This window comes from Anas acuta, chromosome 1, assembly GCF_963932015.1.
Source record: "Anas acuta chromosome 1, bAnaAcu1.1, whole genome shotgun sequence".
Classification (NCBI taxonomy): domain Eukaryota; kingdom Metazoa; phylum Chordata; class Aves; order Anseriformes; family Anatidae; genus Anas; species Anas acuta.
In genome coordinates, this window is record NC_088979.1 from 42,205,732 (window position 1) to 42,222,085 (window position 16,354).

The window sequence follows — 16,354 nt, forward strand, 5'->3', positions numbered from 1 at the left end:
CAAGGTGCGGCCTCACCAGAGCCAAGTACAGGGGGACAATCACTTCCCTAGCCCTGCTGGTCACACTGTTTCTGATACAAGCCAGGATGCTGTTGGCCTTCTTGGCCACCTGAGCACACTGCTGGCTCATATTCAGCCGACTATCAACCATCACTCCCAGGTCCTTCTCTGCCTGGCAGCTCTCCAACCACTCATCTCCCAGCCTGTAGCTCTGCTTGGGGTTATTGCACCCCAGGTGCAGGATCCGGCACTTGGCCTTGTTGAACTTCATGCAGTTGACCTCAGCCCATCGGTGCAGCCTATCCAGATCCTCCTGCAGAGCCTTCCTACCCTTGAGCAGATCGACACACGCACCTAACTTGATGTCATCTGCAAACTCACTGAGGGTGCACTCGATCCCCTCATCCAGATCATCGATAAAGATATAAAGGAGGACCGGCCCCAGCACCGAGCCCTGGGGAACGCCACTAGAGACTGGCCTCCAACTGGATTTGACGCCATTCACCACAAGTCTTTGGGCCCAGCTATCCAGCCAGTTTCTAACCCAACAAAGCGTATGCCAGTCCAAGCCACAAGTTTCTCGAGGAGAATGCTGTGGGAGGCAGTATCAAAAGCCTTGCTGAAGTCAAGGTAGACCACATCCACAGCCTTTCCCTCGTCCACCCAGCGCGTCACTTTGTCATAGAAGGAGATCAGGTTCGTCAAGCAGGATCTGCCTTTCATAAACCCATGCTGACTGGGCCTGATCGCCTGCTTGCCCTGCAAGTGCTGCGTGATGACTCTCAAGAGGATCTGCTCCATGAGCTTCCCTGGTACTGAGGTCAAACTGACCGGCCTGTAGTTCCCCGGGTCTGCCCTCCGGCCCTTCTTGTAGATGGGTGTCACGTTTGCTAACCGCCAGTCAACTGGGACCTCCCCCGATAGCCAGGACTGCTGATAAATGATGGATAGGGGCTTGGCCAGCTCCTCTGCCAGTTCTCTCAGTACCCTTGGGTGGATCCCATCCGGCCCCATCGACTTGCATCCAAGTGCTGTAGCAGGTCACCAACCATTTCCTTGTGGATTATAAGGACCACATTCTGCTCCCCATTCCCTTCCACCAGCTCAGGGTACTGGGTATCCAGAGAAAAACCGGTATTGCCGCTAAAGACTGAGGCAAAGGAGGCATTAAGCCCCTCAGCCTTTTCCTCATCTCTCGTCACTAAGTTTCCCCCCACATCCAGTAGAGGATGGAGATTCTCCTTAGTCTTCCTTGTCACGTTGATGTATTTATAAAAACGCTTTCTGTTGTCTTTAACAGCAGTAGCCAGACTGAGCTCCAGATGAGCTTTGGCCTTTCTAATTTTGTCCCTGCACAGCCTTGCAACATCCTTATAGTCCTCCTGAGTGGCCCACCCTCTTTTCCAAAGATTGTAAACCCTCTCTTTTCTCCTAAACTCAAGCCACAATTCTCTGTTGAGCCAGGCCCATCTTCTTCCACGCCGGCTCGTCTTTGAGCACGTGGGGACAGACCGTTCCTGCGCCATTAAGATTTCCCTCTTGAAGAGTGCCCAGCCTTCCTCTGCCCTTCAAAACCACCTCCCAAGGGACTCTACCAACCAGTGTCCTCAGCAGCTCAAAGTCAGCCCTCCAGAAGTCCAAGACAGCAGTTTTACTGGTCCCCCTCCTGACTTCGCCAAGAATGGAGAACTCTACCATTTCGTGGTCACTCTGCCCAAGACAGCTCCCAACAATCACATCTCCCACCAGTCCTTCTCTGTTTGTGAAGAGAAGGTCTAGCAGGGCACCTCCCCTGGTAGGCTCACAAACCAGCTGCATCAGGAAGCTATCTTCCATGCTCTCCAGAAACCTCCTAGCCTGCTTCCTCTGAGCTGTATTGCATTTCTAGGATATGTCTGGGAAGTTGAACTCCCCCACGAGGACAAGAGCTGACGATTTCACAACTTCTGCCATCTGCCTGTAGAATTCCTCATCCGTCTCCTCATCCTGGTTCGGTGGTCTGTAACAGACCCCCACCAGGATGCTTGCCTTGTTGGGCTTCCCGCTGATCCTAACCCATAGGGACTCAACCTTATCATTCCCAGCCTCAAGTTCCACGACATCAAAACTCTCTCTGATATAGAGAGCCACAGCACCACCCCTTCCATGCTGCCTGTCCCTTCTGAAGAGCCTATTGCCAGACATTGCAGCACTCCAGTCATGGGAGTTGTCCCAAGCAGGATAAACTTCTTGGGGGGGGGGAACAGCCTGAAAATAGCAGGGCAAATAAAGCAGGAGAACCACACAGGGGCTCACCACAGTTTTTTTCATAATCCTCTGCAAAGTTGTTTCTCTTTCACCAAACGTTTCAAAATGATTTAAGAAAAAATGTTCTATCTAATTCAACGGAAATAGTATTAAGAACTAAGATTCAGGTTTCATTATATGTATTTTATCAAACCACAAATAATACCTTTAAACAGATTTTTTTTTTTTTCCAAAAAGGGCATATTTGGTATTTTAGCAGTCTGTACCCACACAAACAAAGGAAAAAAACGATGTCAGAAAAACAGAAAAAATAATATAACATTCCTTTTTAACATCACAAGTCACCATGGAAGAATTACATTTTAGGTCATTACTGACCCTGACTAAAATTCGCAGTGTGAAGTCAAAATAAAGAAACTCACCTCTTTGTTTTCTTCAGCATCTCCATGAACCCAAACAGTAGCTTCAAGATAATTATCTCTGCTTGCCCTGTAGGTTCCTTGGAGGTAAATACCAGATTTTATTCCTTGCTGCAATTTGCTAAGAGGAAGGTGTTCTGGGAAAATTATTTTGCCACTTTCTATTTCTTTCTTTAAGGGGAAAAAGAAAAAAAAAAAGAAAAAAAAGAGTCATCTGTAATAATTCCAAAACTGTCCTCAGAAACATGAAACTCAAGCTAGCAAACTATGAAATTATAACTATGTGTAGCAATGAACATGCACAATAATGAAAAACTATTATTAAGCAGTCATTTTTTCTAAAGCATAAAATAATAAAGAACATAGAAATACAATAATGCTAGGAACATCTTTTCCTGTTTGCCTGCAGTTACTTAAAATTTACTGTATAAGTAAAATATGCATGTATGTTTACTTGAATATATTGACTAAATATATGTTTGGTGAAGAAAATATCACAGTACTACATAGCAAAGAGTATGGCACACAGCCTAAGCAGCTGTATGAAAGAAGAAAACAAACTCCTAGGACTAAACTTTGAAACAGTAACTAAATTAAAGCTGAATGAATTGTAGATAACTCCTGAAAGTATCAGCTTGGCAGCCCTCCACTTTCTTCCCACTCCTGTGTATCATAGAATCATAGAACCACAGACTAGTTTCGGTTGGAAAGACCACCTACTTCCAAAACCCCTGCTATGGGCAGGGACACCTCCCACCAGACCAGGTTGCTCAAAGCCCCATCCAGCCTGGCCTTGAACACCTCCAGGGATGGGGCATCCACAGCTTCTCTGGGCAACCTGTGCCTCACCACCCTCAGAGGAATGAATTTCTTCCTTATATCTTATTTAAACCTACCCTCTTTTATTTTAAAGCCATTACTCCTTGAGTTATCACTACACTTGCTGACAGAGTCCCTTCCCAGCTTTCCTGTAGGTCCCCTTTAGGTAGTGGAAGGCTGCTATAAGATGTCCCCAGAGCCTTCTCTTCTCCAGGCTGAACAACTCCAACTCAGCCTGTCTTCACAGGAGAGGTGCTCCAGCCCTTTGATCATCCTCTGGACTTGTTCTAACAAGCCCATGTCCTTGTACTGGGGGCTTCAGAGCTGAACACAGTACTCCAGGTGGGGTCTCAGGAGAGGAGACAGAAGGGGAGAATCACCTCTTGCCCTGCTGGCCATGCTTATTTGGTGCAGCCCAGCATACAGTTGGCTTTCTGGGCTGCAAGTGCACATTGCTGGCTCATGTTGAGCTTCTCATCAACCAACACCCCCAGGTCCTTCTTCTCAGGGCTGCTCTCAATCCATTCTGCAGCCAGCCTGTATTTGTGCTTGGGATTGCCCCAGCCCAGATGCAGGACCTTGCACTTGGCCTTGTGTAACCTAATGGGGTTCTCACAGGACCACCTCTCACAGAAACACACACAATTTCTAGGTTGTCAGAGACCTCAAGATCATCGAGTCCAACCTCTGACCTAACGCTAACAGTCCCCACTAAACCATATCCCTAAGCTCTACATCTAACCGTCTTTTAAAGACCTCCAGGGATGGTGACTCCACCACTTCCCTGGGCAGCCTGTTCCAGTGCCTAACAACCCTTTCAGTAAAGAAGTTCTTCCTAACATCCAACCTAAAACTCCCCTGGCGCAACTTAAGCCCATTCCCCATCGTCCTGTCACCAGGCACGTGGGAGAACAGGCCAACCCCCACCTCACTACAGCCTCCTTTAAGGTATCTGTAGAGAGCAATAAGGTCGCCCCTGAGCCTCCTCTTCTCCAGGCTGAACAAGCCCAGCTCCTTCAGCCGCTCCTCATAGGACTTGTTCTCCAGGCCCCTCACCAGCTTCGTCGCCCTTCTCTGGACCCGCTCAAGCACCTCGATATCCTTCTTGTAGCGAGGGGCCCAAAACTGAACACAGTACTCGAGGTGCGGCCTCACCAGAGCCGAGTACGGTCCCTCCGGTGTGTTCCATTCCACTCTGTTAAAAGTAACTGATGGAATTTATCTTCCCTTTTCTTGGTGGTGTTAGTTTCCAGCTGTGTTAATCTTACATGAGCACCTGAACCTTAATTCTGATAAACATGGGACAAAGGGAATAAACAATGAAGTAACTCATCTTCAAGCTGCAGCATGCACTTCTGTCCATTGACCGCTAAATCGGATTATTTTTCTAGAAAATGCTTTTCAGTTTAGTTGAATTATTCCTGTTTTTTATACAATTTGTTGAATCACTTGTTAAGATTCTCAGCCTTGTATCAGTTACCTAAAGCAACCGTTTTTTCACAAATAAATAGGTGATACCTACCAATAGGCATATAAAAATGCAGCAGTAAAAATAGCTGCAATATTTCCTTTTCAGTTAGCAAGAAGTTGTATTGTCAAAATGGTAATAAAGTCCAGAGTTTTAATTTTCTGAACTGATGCTAGTAGCCTGACATATGGCATCTAACAATAGACTGCAAAACATTTCATAAAATAAATTAAGCACAAAAGAGAATAAAGACATACCCCTTCATCAGATACGCAAGCAAGACGATCTACAAGTTCAGGATTAGCTATCAAGCTTTTTATATACTCCTCACCTACAAAAGCACACACACAAATATTTATGCAAGAGAGGTAAAGAATTTAGGCATGAAGACACTGCTGAAGAGTGTATCCATGCAATAAATTAAACATACATGCCATTTAACTTACATGTATAAGCAGTTATCCCTTCCTCAAGGGCTTTCTCTTTATTATTTCTGTCATTTGTTAGAAAGATAACTTGGATCTCCTCATTCTGCATTTTCTTCAAGTGTTCATTGTACCATTTTACTGCTACCCGAATGGCTCTGTCATTGCGGTCATTAGAACTTTCTCCTTGCTGTTGCTCTATGTATGTTTCTCTAAAGAAAAATAAAAAGTGGAGGGGGTGGTAAGCAAACCAAAACAACAACAAAAAAATCGCAACATTTATCCGTAATCACGACATCTTTTTCAGACAAATAAGATTAAGATTGTAAAGCCAAACAAATCACCGCTGTACTAATTTTTAAAACATGCAATACTAAAGACCACTGAAGAGTTAGGAGACAGGAGGGTCAAGAAGAATAGCAAGGAAGCGTTAAGTTCTTACACAACCTCCTCACTGACAATTGAACAGCACTCAAGATGAACACTGCTACAACTATGATACTGCTGCAGTGGAAACTACTTATGAAAACAAATGTAGGCAAAGTAATCACATCTTCATTTCTTAGACCCTTCTGTCACTACCTGACTAACAGATTTTTGAATTCTCCTGCAGATTGAGCTGGCATATTAATAAAGCGTTGGAATATGTTTAAAAGGAACACTAAAACTGAGCATTATTCCATTGTGCAGATTAACACTATTGCCCATAAAGTATGTGCCTACAGCAGTTAAAAAATTTATAAGCTCACAGAACATTCAATTATTTCCCAATAGGATTTTTTAGAAGTATATAGTGCTATGCACTAATTAAACTGACATGTCCATCTAATTTATTTGCCTAGTTCACATGTTCCAGCTGTTTCCCAGCTTTTTAGTGGGCATCTATACAACCTTATTATATCCTATTCTACGCCTTACCGATGATGTTCATTGGTGAAAGAATAGAAATGTTTTTCTGGGTTTCCAATCACGTCTCTAATTCGTTTGTACACTGGTGCACTCCGATTCCTGACTTCTTGTAAAACTGTCTGTAGCACAATGACATTCTTGATAACAGGATCTTCAAGTATATCAATCTGAAGAACAAAATGGAAATGCATCATTATTTTTTGTTTTGTCCAACAACAGGATTTGAAATATTTGTTTGGTTAATATGCAAAAAACTAATGTAGAATGAGACATGCAATTCCTGCCTTTCTCTCTTGCCATTGGGAATATGAAGTAAATAATAAGCTGCACCCTTCTGCTTGTAGGCAAAATGCTCAAACTGGATTTTCCAATCTGTGTTTTTTTTTCCCTTTTAAATTTAGCACTTTTTTTTTTTCTCTGCTCCGGATAGGCACACTACACAACCGTGTACAAAAACCCATGCTCCTGTCAGGGGAAAAAGATGTGTGCTTCACTTCTGAGCTTGTGGCAAGCAACTGTGTAAACCCACCTCCAAAAAGAGACAAAGATGAGGTACTGGGTGGCATGGCTGAAACAATTAAGAGCAATGCCAGATGAAGCTTCTCTGATGGGTGTTTAGATGACCTAGAACAATGTATATAGGGCAAAAAGTTTAATACTATTCTACACCTGAGCTGAATTGCCAGGCCAAGCGTTACTGTTGCAATCCTGTTCCTGTTGTTACCAAGACTGCCTAATACCCTCTGCTCTGGTTCATAGCACTGCATCCTGGCAAGTTCTCAGAGTGCTCTACAACATACGAAAATTTTACCAACAAACAACAAGAAGTTCACAGAAAATAGGCTGAAAACATCCACTTTCTTGCTGTTTTGGATGAAAACCCTTACTTACAGCTTTTAATATAGCTAACTGCTGAAACATGAGAGTGCTGTGCCCCTCTCCTGAGTAAGGAATGACAGCATTCAGGACCCACATCTTCCAGCTTCCAACATCTGCAGGGGATATTCTATATCCTACCGATGTACTCAACAGTATTAAAACAAACAAACAAATTAAACACTGAGCTTGAGAATTCACCGTCTCCCAGCCTGCTGTACTGCCTGTGTTGCCCAGACCTAAGCCGCTCTTTATAGTGACGGGTTGCAGAGCTCACCCCAAACTCATGGAGATCACTTTGGGATAACTTTGCGGGCTCTGTTCGTCGCCTGGAAACCAACACCACGCTATAAAATTTGTAGCGGTCTCTGAAGGCCCGGAGAGGTATTTAGTGCAACGCACATGGGCTGTAAAACACACGAGGCCACCTGAGGATTCAGATGGCTGCTCCAGCATCTGCTCACCCTCCCTGCCTGCCTTCCCACACCCACGCCACACCAAAAAATAACCGGGTTTCCACTCCCAGCGTTTCCAGACAGCAAAACCCTGTAAGAAGGAGGAGGAGGAGGAGGAGGCACCCCAAAGCCGGGGGGCTGCGGGACGCGGGGAGCGGCTCCTCAGCCCAGGGAGGGGGCGCGGGGTGATGGCGGCGGGGGGAAGGCGTTGTGCCGTGCCCCGTCCCGGCTCACCTGGTGGAGCAGGAGGTTGGTGTCCGGCAGCAGGTAGTGCGGGCCGGGGCACAGGCTGCTGGCCGCGCCGCTGGGCCGCTCCTCCAGGGCGCTGGGGCTGCCGTCGGGGCGCGGGGGGCAGAGCGAGCAGGCGGCGGCGCCGCAGGGGATGTCGTCGCGGAGGTAGTGCTCCCGCACCACCTTCAGCACGGAGCCCGCCCGGGTGCGCTTCAGGAAGGTCCGCGAGGTTAGCATGGCGGCCGGGCGGGCAAATAGAGAGAGAGAGAGGGAAAAGGAAAGGGGGAGGAAGGGGGGGGGGAAGATGGCGGAGCCGCGTCGCCGCGGTGATGGCGTCGCGCAGCCGCGCTGAGAGGGAGGAGGGAGCGCGGCCGCCAGGGCGGGCGCTGCCGTGTGGGGTCCTGCCGCCCCGCCGGGTCGCTGCCCGCTCCTCTCCCGGTCCTCTGGAAGCGTGCACCGGGCTGTGTTTCTCTGCAGCTAAACCCACGGTCTCTCCCCGTAAGTAGCTGCCGGTGCTGGGCGAGCCCCGGAGCCCTGCAACGGCTCCGGAGCCACGGAGCATCCCGGTGCTGTCCCCTGCCCTGGGCAGGGGTGGCCCCACCGGAGCAGGCAGCCCCCAGTGCCTCGGTTTTGGGAGGTGCCCCGAAGGTACCGGGCACATCAGTCCGGTACAAACAGCAGGGACGAAGCCAGGCTTCAGGGGGTGCCTCTTCTGTGTTCTCGGCCCACTCGCGTTATGCCCCTCGCTGGGTGGTGCTCTCTGATGCTTTATGGTTTGGGGGCTTGGGGTTTGCTTGAATGCTCTTCTGGCACTGTGAGAAGCAGGTGTTTTTTGCAGTCAAACCCCTTGTTACTATCACTAAGTAGTATCAAAACCCTTGTTAGTATTATATATTAAAAGACAGAGTCCTCGGGAAACCACCCTGTTCGGAGCTTCTTAACATGTCTTCCTTAAGTGCAGGAGAAATACAGTACTGCGATGTTGAGAAGTATTGCTTCTTTAGTTAATTTTCAGAGACATCACGTCTTAACTGTTTTGCTTTTTTGCAGTTGACTCTTCAGGGGGCTCGTCTCAAAATATAACTTTAAAAAGTGCTTCAAAAAGTGAAAGAAAATGTCACGTAAAAGCTCTAAGGAAACCAGGAAAGTAAACATCTCTAGCTCCTTGGAGTCAGAAGATATTAGCTTAGAAACCACCATCCCAACTGATGATCTTTCTTCCTCTGAAGAGAGGGAAGGTACTGTGAAAATCACTAAGCAGCTGATCGAACGGAAAGAGTTGCTCCATAATCTTCAGCTGCTTAAAATAGAATTGTCTCAGAAAAACTTGATGATTGATAACTTGAAAGTAGAATATTTGACCAAGGTAAGAGATGTTACGTTTCTTTCATCATACAGTTGTTTCTTGTTTCTGCTGCTTTTAGAGTGTAGTAGAAGCTTGGGTCCTCAAAAGGATGTCTCTGAACTGCATACTGGAATCCTACTTAGCATTTTGTTTGTTTGTTTATTTAAAATCACAAAAGGAGGAAACAGAGATATGGAAGATGTAGCTGAGTTGTGTAAGGTGTTACAAATGAATGAGTTGGGATCATCTTAAGTCTATTTTTTTTTTCATTTCTAAAGTAAAAGGACTTTTTTTTTTTCTTCCCAGAAACAGTAAATAATTTGTCACTAATGTGAAAAAGTTAATGAGGCTTTTAACCTGAACTTGACATAGGCTAGAAAAAGTCTTCTGAATGCTATTGAGTGATCTATTAGCGAAGATGTAGCTAGAATATGCCACACAGTAATAATAACAGTAGGAGACTTTGTTGCATATAACTTCAACTAAGATACATGAAATTAAGACAGGTTTTGTACAAGCTTTGTGACATTTGTGTCAAGTCCAGGTTTTCAACCTCCTGTACAACTGGTCTTTACACTGGTTTGTTGGCATAAGTTTAAGGCTACTTTGAAATCAGCCAATTAAGTAGTTATCTAGATGAAATAAGCAGTTGTAGAACCAAGTCTTTTTAATTTGGGTAAAAATCCGTATTTTATTTTGTGAGGCCTTAGCATATTTAGATACTTTGTTAGACAATCATCTTTGTATTCCTAGTTCTCTACTTTTTCTTAATAGTTGTAATTCTTTAAAATAAATGTTTAGCAAACAAACAAGAGGTAACTTCTTTTCTGCATTTTATTTTCTTTAGATTGAAGAGCTGGAAGAGAAGCTTAATGATGCAATCCATCAAAAGCAGCTGTTGTCTTTACGACTGGATAGCCAGCTGGCATTACAGCAAGAAGATGCTAGGTATGACAAAGTAGTGCTATAAACTTTAATAGTTTATTGATAGGAACTGGGATTAATTCAAGCTAATGAAAAGTGATGGTTATGAGTTGCAGGAATAGGATTTATTTTGCAGATTATACTGGTATTTCCATTCTAAACTGTTAAGCACAAGTAAATTTTAATTCAGTCTCACTTGTTGAAGTCTGCGGTTTTGACTTTGATGTTATCTGCATTCAAAATTTAATAGGAACTTGAATAAGGGGTGTTTCAAAAAACTGTAAAGAGCAAAAAGAGCAAATAGAGGGAGGGAGCAGACACTCTCAATCATTGAAATAGAATTTTTTATAACTGCGCAGCCTGCATGACTTAGGAGAGATAAGGGCTTACCCTTAACACTTCCAGGGGTTGCAGATTGGTCAGAAATGCTTCCTGTTAATGAGGCAGAAATTTACTTTTCTCCTTACTTTTCTGCAGCATTTTGAATTAATCTATAGCTGAGAATAGACTGGCTAGCATAGCAGGCTTCCCCAGTTTACTTTGGCAATTAAATTTTTAACACCTGTAAGCTGTCTGTGAAGGGAGAACATTATTAAACTGTCTTGTGTTACAGTGAAGAATACATCAACTCAGAGGATGTGACTAATTCAAAGTAATATTCTGTAATAATTCTGGAACAGATTTAGTGCTATAAAGCCAGATCTGAGATCAGCAGACTTTCAACCAAGAGCAGTTAATTGTTGGAGAAGGGTCTCTAATTCTGTATGGCTGTTTGCACAAGGGGGAATATTTTTGTTTGCTCATAATAAATTATCTGTGAAGTGCTCAGTAAAGTACTAATGTTCAAAATATTAGTAATACTAATGAGCATAAAAAGGTTGAACTGCTTTCCTTTCTTCATTTTTTTCATTAAATTTCTGTTACCTCAGTTCTCATCCCTGTTTAACAGAATCATACACTATCTGCAGAAAATGTCTTTGTATGACTGCTTTGATGAGAAGTTTTATTTTGAAAAAAGAAATGTCTTGTTATACTGATGATTAAATTTATGACCATTAAAATAATTTAGAAGCTACTGCTTTTTGAAGAATGGTTTAATTTGAATATGATTTGAAGAGTTACAGGATAAAAGACAGTTGCTTCTGATTAAAAAATAATAATAAAAAAATGTTTGAAACATCTCTTGCTGAACATCTAGTTCTCTTGCTATATAGTACCTTGTCTGGTGAGAAGAGTGATGGCAGTGTTTTAAGTCTGGAAGTAACATTGCTTAAGTGTTTTTTTGTTTTTTTTTTAAAGGACCCCAATTTGCATGTACAGGGCAGAACAGGTATTTACAGGATAGAGCATGAAGGGATGTATGTGTATGGAATAGACCATAATTATGTATATTCTGACGCTCAGAGAGACAGAGGTTGCAGTTAATACAGCTTTATTTGGCGATTTACTAGTTCCTTGAATTTTGTGCAGAAATAAATTCTGCTTTTTAACATTTTAATTGGCAAATTGAGGCTAATTTATAAATTAAAGTCAGCAGGTCAGGTTAACTGTCACTTCACAGAATCAACATAGTACTGTCAGTGACTTCAGGCTACTGTCAGTACAATTTTGCTGAACTGTATGTGGGACTATGAAGCTCCTGCTTTTTTATTTATACAATGTCAGATGTGATTGTGTAACCACGATGGTGCATACTCTTACACTGATTTCCTAATCTCGCTTTAAATTTTCTCCTTTATGACACAAGCATATCTCCTATGCCAGGATATTGTGCAGGTTTTTGACTTGTCTTACTGCTTTGTCTTCTGTTTTTGAATCAATCTTAAAGAAAACATCAAGCTCTAATGAAACAAGAAATGGAAACTATTTTATTGAGACAAAAGCAGCTGGAGGAAACAAATCATCAATTGAGAGAGAGGGCTGGAGATATCCGTCGGAGCTTGCGAGGCTTGGAATTAACAGATGACTGCTATGAGAAGCTGAAATCTCTCCCTGAAGATCAGCTTTCCATCCCTGAATATGTTTCTGTGAGTATTGTCCTATGTTGGCTTTTAACAGAGCTGTGTGCAGGGTCTGGTTGGGATGGCATTAACTTTCTTCATGGCAGCCTACATCTTCCTGTGTTCTCGATTTATGGCTAAAACAGCGTTGATAACACACCAGTGTTTTGGCTGTTCCTGGTGATTGTGGTGTCGAGGCTTTCTCTTTCCCTGCTTTGACTTCCCCCATAGGGTGATCGTGAGCTTCAGAGGAGACACAGCTGGGACAGGTGACCTGAAATGGTGAAAGAGGTATATGTACATGTATTTGTAGTGTCGTGCTTGGCAACATAAACTGAAGGCAGAGGAAGAAGATTGGGGGATGGCAGTGGTGATGGCTACTTCAAAGGTCTCTGTCACTCAGACTAGCTGGGTACCAGTCTGCTTGTGGAAAGCGATGACTGTTTCTGCATTGCTTTTTTTCTTCCAAATTCCCCTTTCATTTTCTGGTATTAAACTGTGGAGAAAACTTCCTGTTCTCTCTGCTGTCCTGCCTCAACTGGTGGCAGGGAGTGTGTGAGTGACTGCACCACCATGGTTGGGAATATGACTGCTGGCCAGGCCAACCCACCACAAGCTGTAAACTGCTTTTATTTAAAATCAAGGGCATCTACAGACTGCAGAAGCCATTCTGGATGTCTAGAGTTATTATTCTTTCCTAGCTAGAAATGAAAGACTTTTGTGCAGACGTGCCTTTAGATCAATCCATTCTGGTTGGATTCAGGCAAAGAGAACCTCTTAATCCCAGACTCTGATATCAGAGAGGTGACCTTATTGCTCTTTACAGAAGTTGCGCCAGGGGAGTTTTAGGTTGGATGTTAGGAAGAACTTCTTTACCGAAAGGGTTGTTAGACATTGAAACAGGCTGCCCAGGGAAGTGGTGGAGTCACCATCCCTGGAGGTCTTTAAAAAATGTTTAGATGTAGAGCTTAGGAATATGGTTTAGTGGGGACTGTTAGCGTTAGGTCAGAGGTTGGACTCGATGATCTTGAGGTCTCTTCCAACCTAGAAATTCTGTGTGATTCTTAAAGAGTTGAACTGCTGATAAGAGAGTAAGGCAAACAGGGTGTTTCAATTAAGTGGTGAACAATGACATGTCAGTGATCTGGAATACAACATGGTGAAAATAGGAATTTGAAACTCAGCTTTGCCATTAAGTTAGGATGGTTCTTGCAAACATCTCTTGCTTTTCTCATGCTTTCAGTCTGGCCTTTTCCTGTCTCTGACTAAATGCAGAAGGTAACAGGTAGCTTAAATTATGCTTTAGTTCTGATTTCCTTGCTTTGAGAAGTTTGTGAATTCTGGAACATGGGTAAATTTAGGGGAGAGGGAGCAGCATTCAGCTTGCGTTAAAAAAGCAATGTTCTCACAGACTGTGGGCATGTCCAGAACACCCTGGGCTCAATTCTGAGAATGCAAAGGGTTTAGACATATAACTTTGATTCACCAAAGTGCTAGTATTGTACGTATCTATAGAGGTAGTTATTAAGCAAGGTGTAATTAATATAATTTTAAAAAGCTTAGTGTGTTAGTTGAGTTATAAATACTGTGTGAGTGAGCTCTCTTGCTAGATGCAAGTCATCATAGACTGTGTTCTAGACTTGTACAGAGAAATAAAGCCTATCATCCTCTGCCAAAGATGTTCTTGGGAACATCTTTCAGAAGTTCCAAAACCTGGACTAGGAAAATTTTAAGGCTGTGAGTGATAAACAAAAATGCTTAGGTTGGAGCCTCCTGGGTTACTAACCCCTAACTGTCTGTTTCACCCCTAATCCTTTATATAAAGTATTTGAAGGTGGTTTGTTTGTTTTTGTTGATCCCTGCACTACCATGGTTGACAAAACAGACTTCAAACAGAAACTGAACTCCATGTCAGCTTGCTTGAAATTGGTGTGCAGGAAGCTCTGCTACTTCAGGAACTGACTGACAGGCAGCTTAAAAGCCTGTGTCACTGAGCAGGACAGGAATCAGGAATCAATGGCCTTGCTGACTGCTCTCAGTGAAGCTGTCACAGTATGACTGAAGTGCTTGGATTGTGTTTGTGAGTAGAGGGGGGTTCTCAAAAAGCTGTGAAGTGAGAGTGGTGAGTACCCCAATCTACCTTCCACCTTTCTTTTCCTTTTGCATTCAACCAACTGCTTGGTGACCCAGATTCCACTTGATTGAAGCCCCTTTCCTCCTTACGCATATGTCACTTGGTTCTTTTGAAGAACTGCTGGTCTTGGTCTCTTTTTTTTCTTCCTCCTCTGTCGTGGTTCCGCTACATCCTCCCAGGAAAAGATATTCTAAAGATACACTGTAGTAAGATTCTGTGTTCTGCTTGTTCTCCCAACTGTTTTTCACAACGGGATCAGTGTGAACCTGAGTGTACCACTTAAGCTCAGGGCTTGCTTATCATTAATTTGAGTTATTCAGCTGATATGGACACTGGAAGGGCACAGAGCTGTTTTACGTGGCCTTTCTATGCATCCATTTGACTTCTGGAGGCTAGGAAAGGATGTTGAGAAGTAATTTTTTCTGATGCTCTTCTCAGCTTTGCTCACTTAAGGAGGATTTGTGTGTTACTCAGGCAGATAAAATGTCTGGATGCAGATTTATGTGCAGACCAATAGTATAGCCTATTGATATTAGGGTAAACTTCCCTTGGCAAGAAAGGGTTCTGCTTAGAGGAAACTTGAGTGAGAAATCTCCAGACTTGAAAACAAGAACTTTTTTTTTCTATTTATCGACATTAATGTAGAAAATAAGAACTTTTCTCTATTTATCAGCATTAAAATACTGCCTTCCAATTCTTCAGGATGCAAGCAAATTTATATACAATGCATGTACTTGATTTGCAACAAGGACAAACAGCGGGAGTACAGTTTAAAATACAGATATTGCAAATTTAAAATACTAGAATTAAATGTGAGATGTGTTTCTCTCTTCTTCCACAAAGGGGTGCAATAGTGACACGTTTGAGCTAAGTCTAAGCAATGTTTATCCTTTTTGATGACAACAAACGACGAGTATTTTGAGCATCTTTTTTTAGTGTTGTTTTTTTTGTTGGTATTGAACTTTACATGTAAAAACTTAGATTTTTTTCATCACTTTAGAAAATTATTTCAAAGAGGCAGCATATGTGAAACTTTAAAGCGCTTCAGGCCACTGAACTGGTGTTTGGCAGCTGAATCACTTAATGTTCTCAGTGAAGTTGTGAGCATCTTATGTACTTGTATGTGTTTGTTTTTTTTTTAAAAAAAAAAAACTTGTTTGTTTAAATGAGTCAGTCTGCAGTTATGTTTCAGTTGTTCAGTTTTAAGTAGGCTAGAAAGATAAATAAAAGCTGTGTTTTCCTTATGAACCCTGAAGGGGGAAAAAGTTGTTAAAAATGATTTCTTCTTTTTCAGATAGGTTTGATTTTAATAACTGCATCTTTTATTTGTATCATTTTTGCTGTCTACAGCTGAGCTGCTCTCTTCTTTAAGAAGGTGCTTCACTGCTGCAGCTGCTTTCATGTAACTTAATTTGACAGGTGCCAAATTTCCCTTCTTTTGCACCCACCAATTTGTAGCCAAACTAGCTGTTGTGGTTTAACCCAGCAGGCAGCTAAGCACCACACAGCTGCTCACTCAGTAATCCATTGCCCCTGCCCAACTTGAACGGGGGGACAGAGTTCCAAAGAGAAAAAAAGTAAAACTCATGGGCTGAGATAAAGACAGTTTAATAGGACGGAAAAGGGAGGGAAAATAATGGTGGTAATTATGATAAGAAATGTGCAAAACAGGTGATGCACAAAGCAGTTGCTCACCACCCATTGACCAATAATGCCCAGCCAGACCCTGAGCAGCCTCCCCCAGCCAACTCCCTCCAGCTTTATAGCTGAGCATGCAGCTGTGTGGTATAGGACATCCCTTTGGCCAGTTTGGGCCAGCTGTCCTGGCTGTGTCTCCTCCCAGTTTCTGGTGCACCCCCAGCCTCCTCCCTGGCAGGGCAGTGTGAGGAGCTAGAAAAGTCCTTGGCTCTGTGCAAGCGCTGCTCTGCAACAGCTAGAACATCAATCAGTGTGTTATCAGCACTGTACTCATCCTATATCCAAACCACAGCACCACACCAGCTGTGTAACAGGATGAAAATTAACTCTATCCTTAGCTGAAACCAGGACACCAGGTTTCCATAAAGTATTTTAAGTGCTTTTATTGGTGAAAACGAAGCTCT

At 43.2% G+C, this 16,354-nt stretch overlaps 2 protein-coding genes across 5 annotated transcripts in view; one reads left to right on the plus strand and one right to left on the minus strand.

Annotated features, from left to right (window-relative positions):
- The window catches only part of DIS3 (DIS3 homolog, exosome endoribonuclease and 3'-5' exoribonuclease), a 30,197-nt gene extending 22,042 nt beyond the window's left edge, over window positions 1-8,155 (minus strand). Inside the window, exons 1-5 of the mRNA XM_068676040.1 lie at window positions 7,853-8,155; window positions 6,297-6,454; window positions 5,400-5,590; window positions 5,211-5,284; window positions 2,670-2,837 (exon numbers count right to left, since the gene is read on the minus strand). Coding sequence (XP_068532141.1) covers window positions 2,670-2,837; window positions 5,211-5,284; window positions 5,400-5,590; window positions 6,297-6,454; window positions 7,853-8,086 — 825 coding nt within the window. The 5' untranslated portion in view covers window positions 8,087-8,155. The remainder of the gene's footprint in view (window positions 1-2,669; window positions 2,838-5,210; window positions 5,285-5,399; window positions 5,591-6,296; window positions 6,455-7,852) is intronic.
- The window catches only part of PIBF1 (progesterone immunomodulatory binding factor 1), a 119,510-nt gene continuing 110,848 nt past the window's right edge, over window positions 7,693-16,354 (plus strand). For 2 of the 4 annotated variants that reach the window (XM_068676048.1, XM_068676074.1), the window contains exons 1-4: window positions 8,198-8,347; window positions 8,900-9,215; window positions 10,042-10,142; window positions 11,947-12,145. In XM_068676048.1, the coding sequence (XP_068532149.1) occupies window positions 8,964-9,215; window positions 10,042-10,142; window positions 11,947-12,145 (552 nt within the window). In that variant the 5' untranslated portion in view covers window positions 8,198-8,347; window positions 8,900-8,963. Of the gene's footprint in view, window positions 7,712-8,197; window positions 8,348-8,899; window positions 9,216-10,041; window positions 10,143-11,946; window positions 12,146-16,354 lie in introns of those variants that run through there. The other 2 variants (XM_068676054.1, XM_068676064.1) reach the window with 2 other exon arrangements.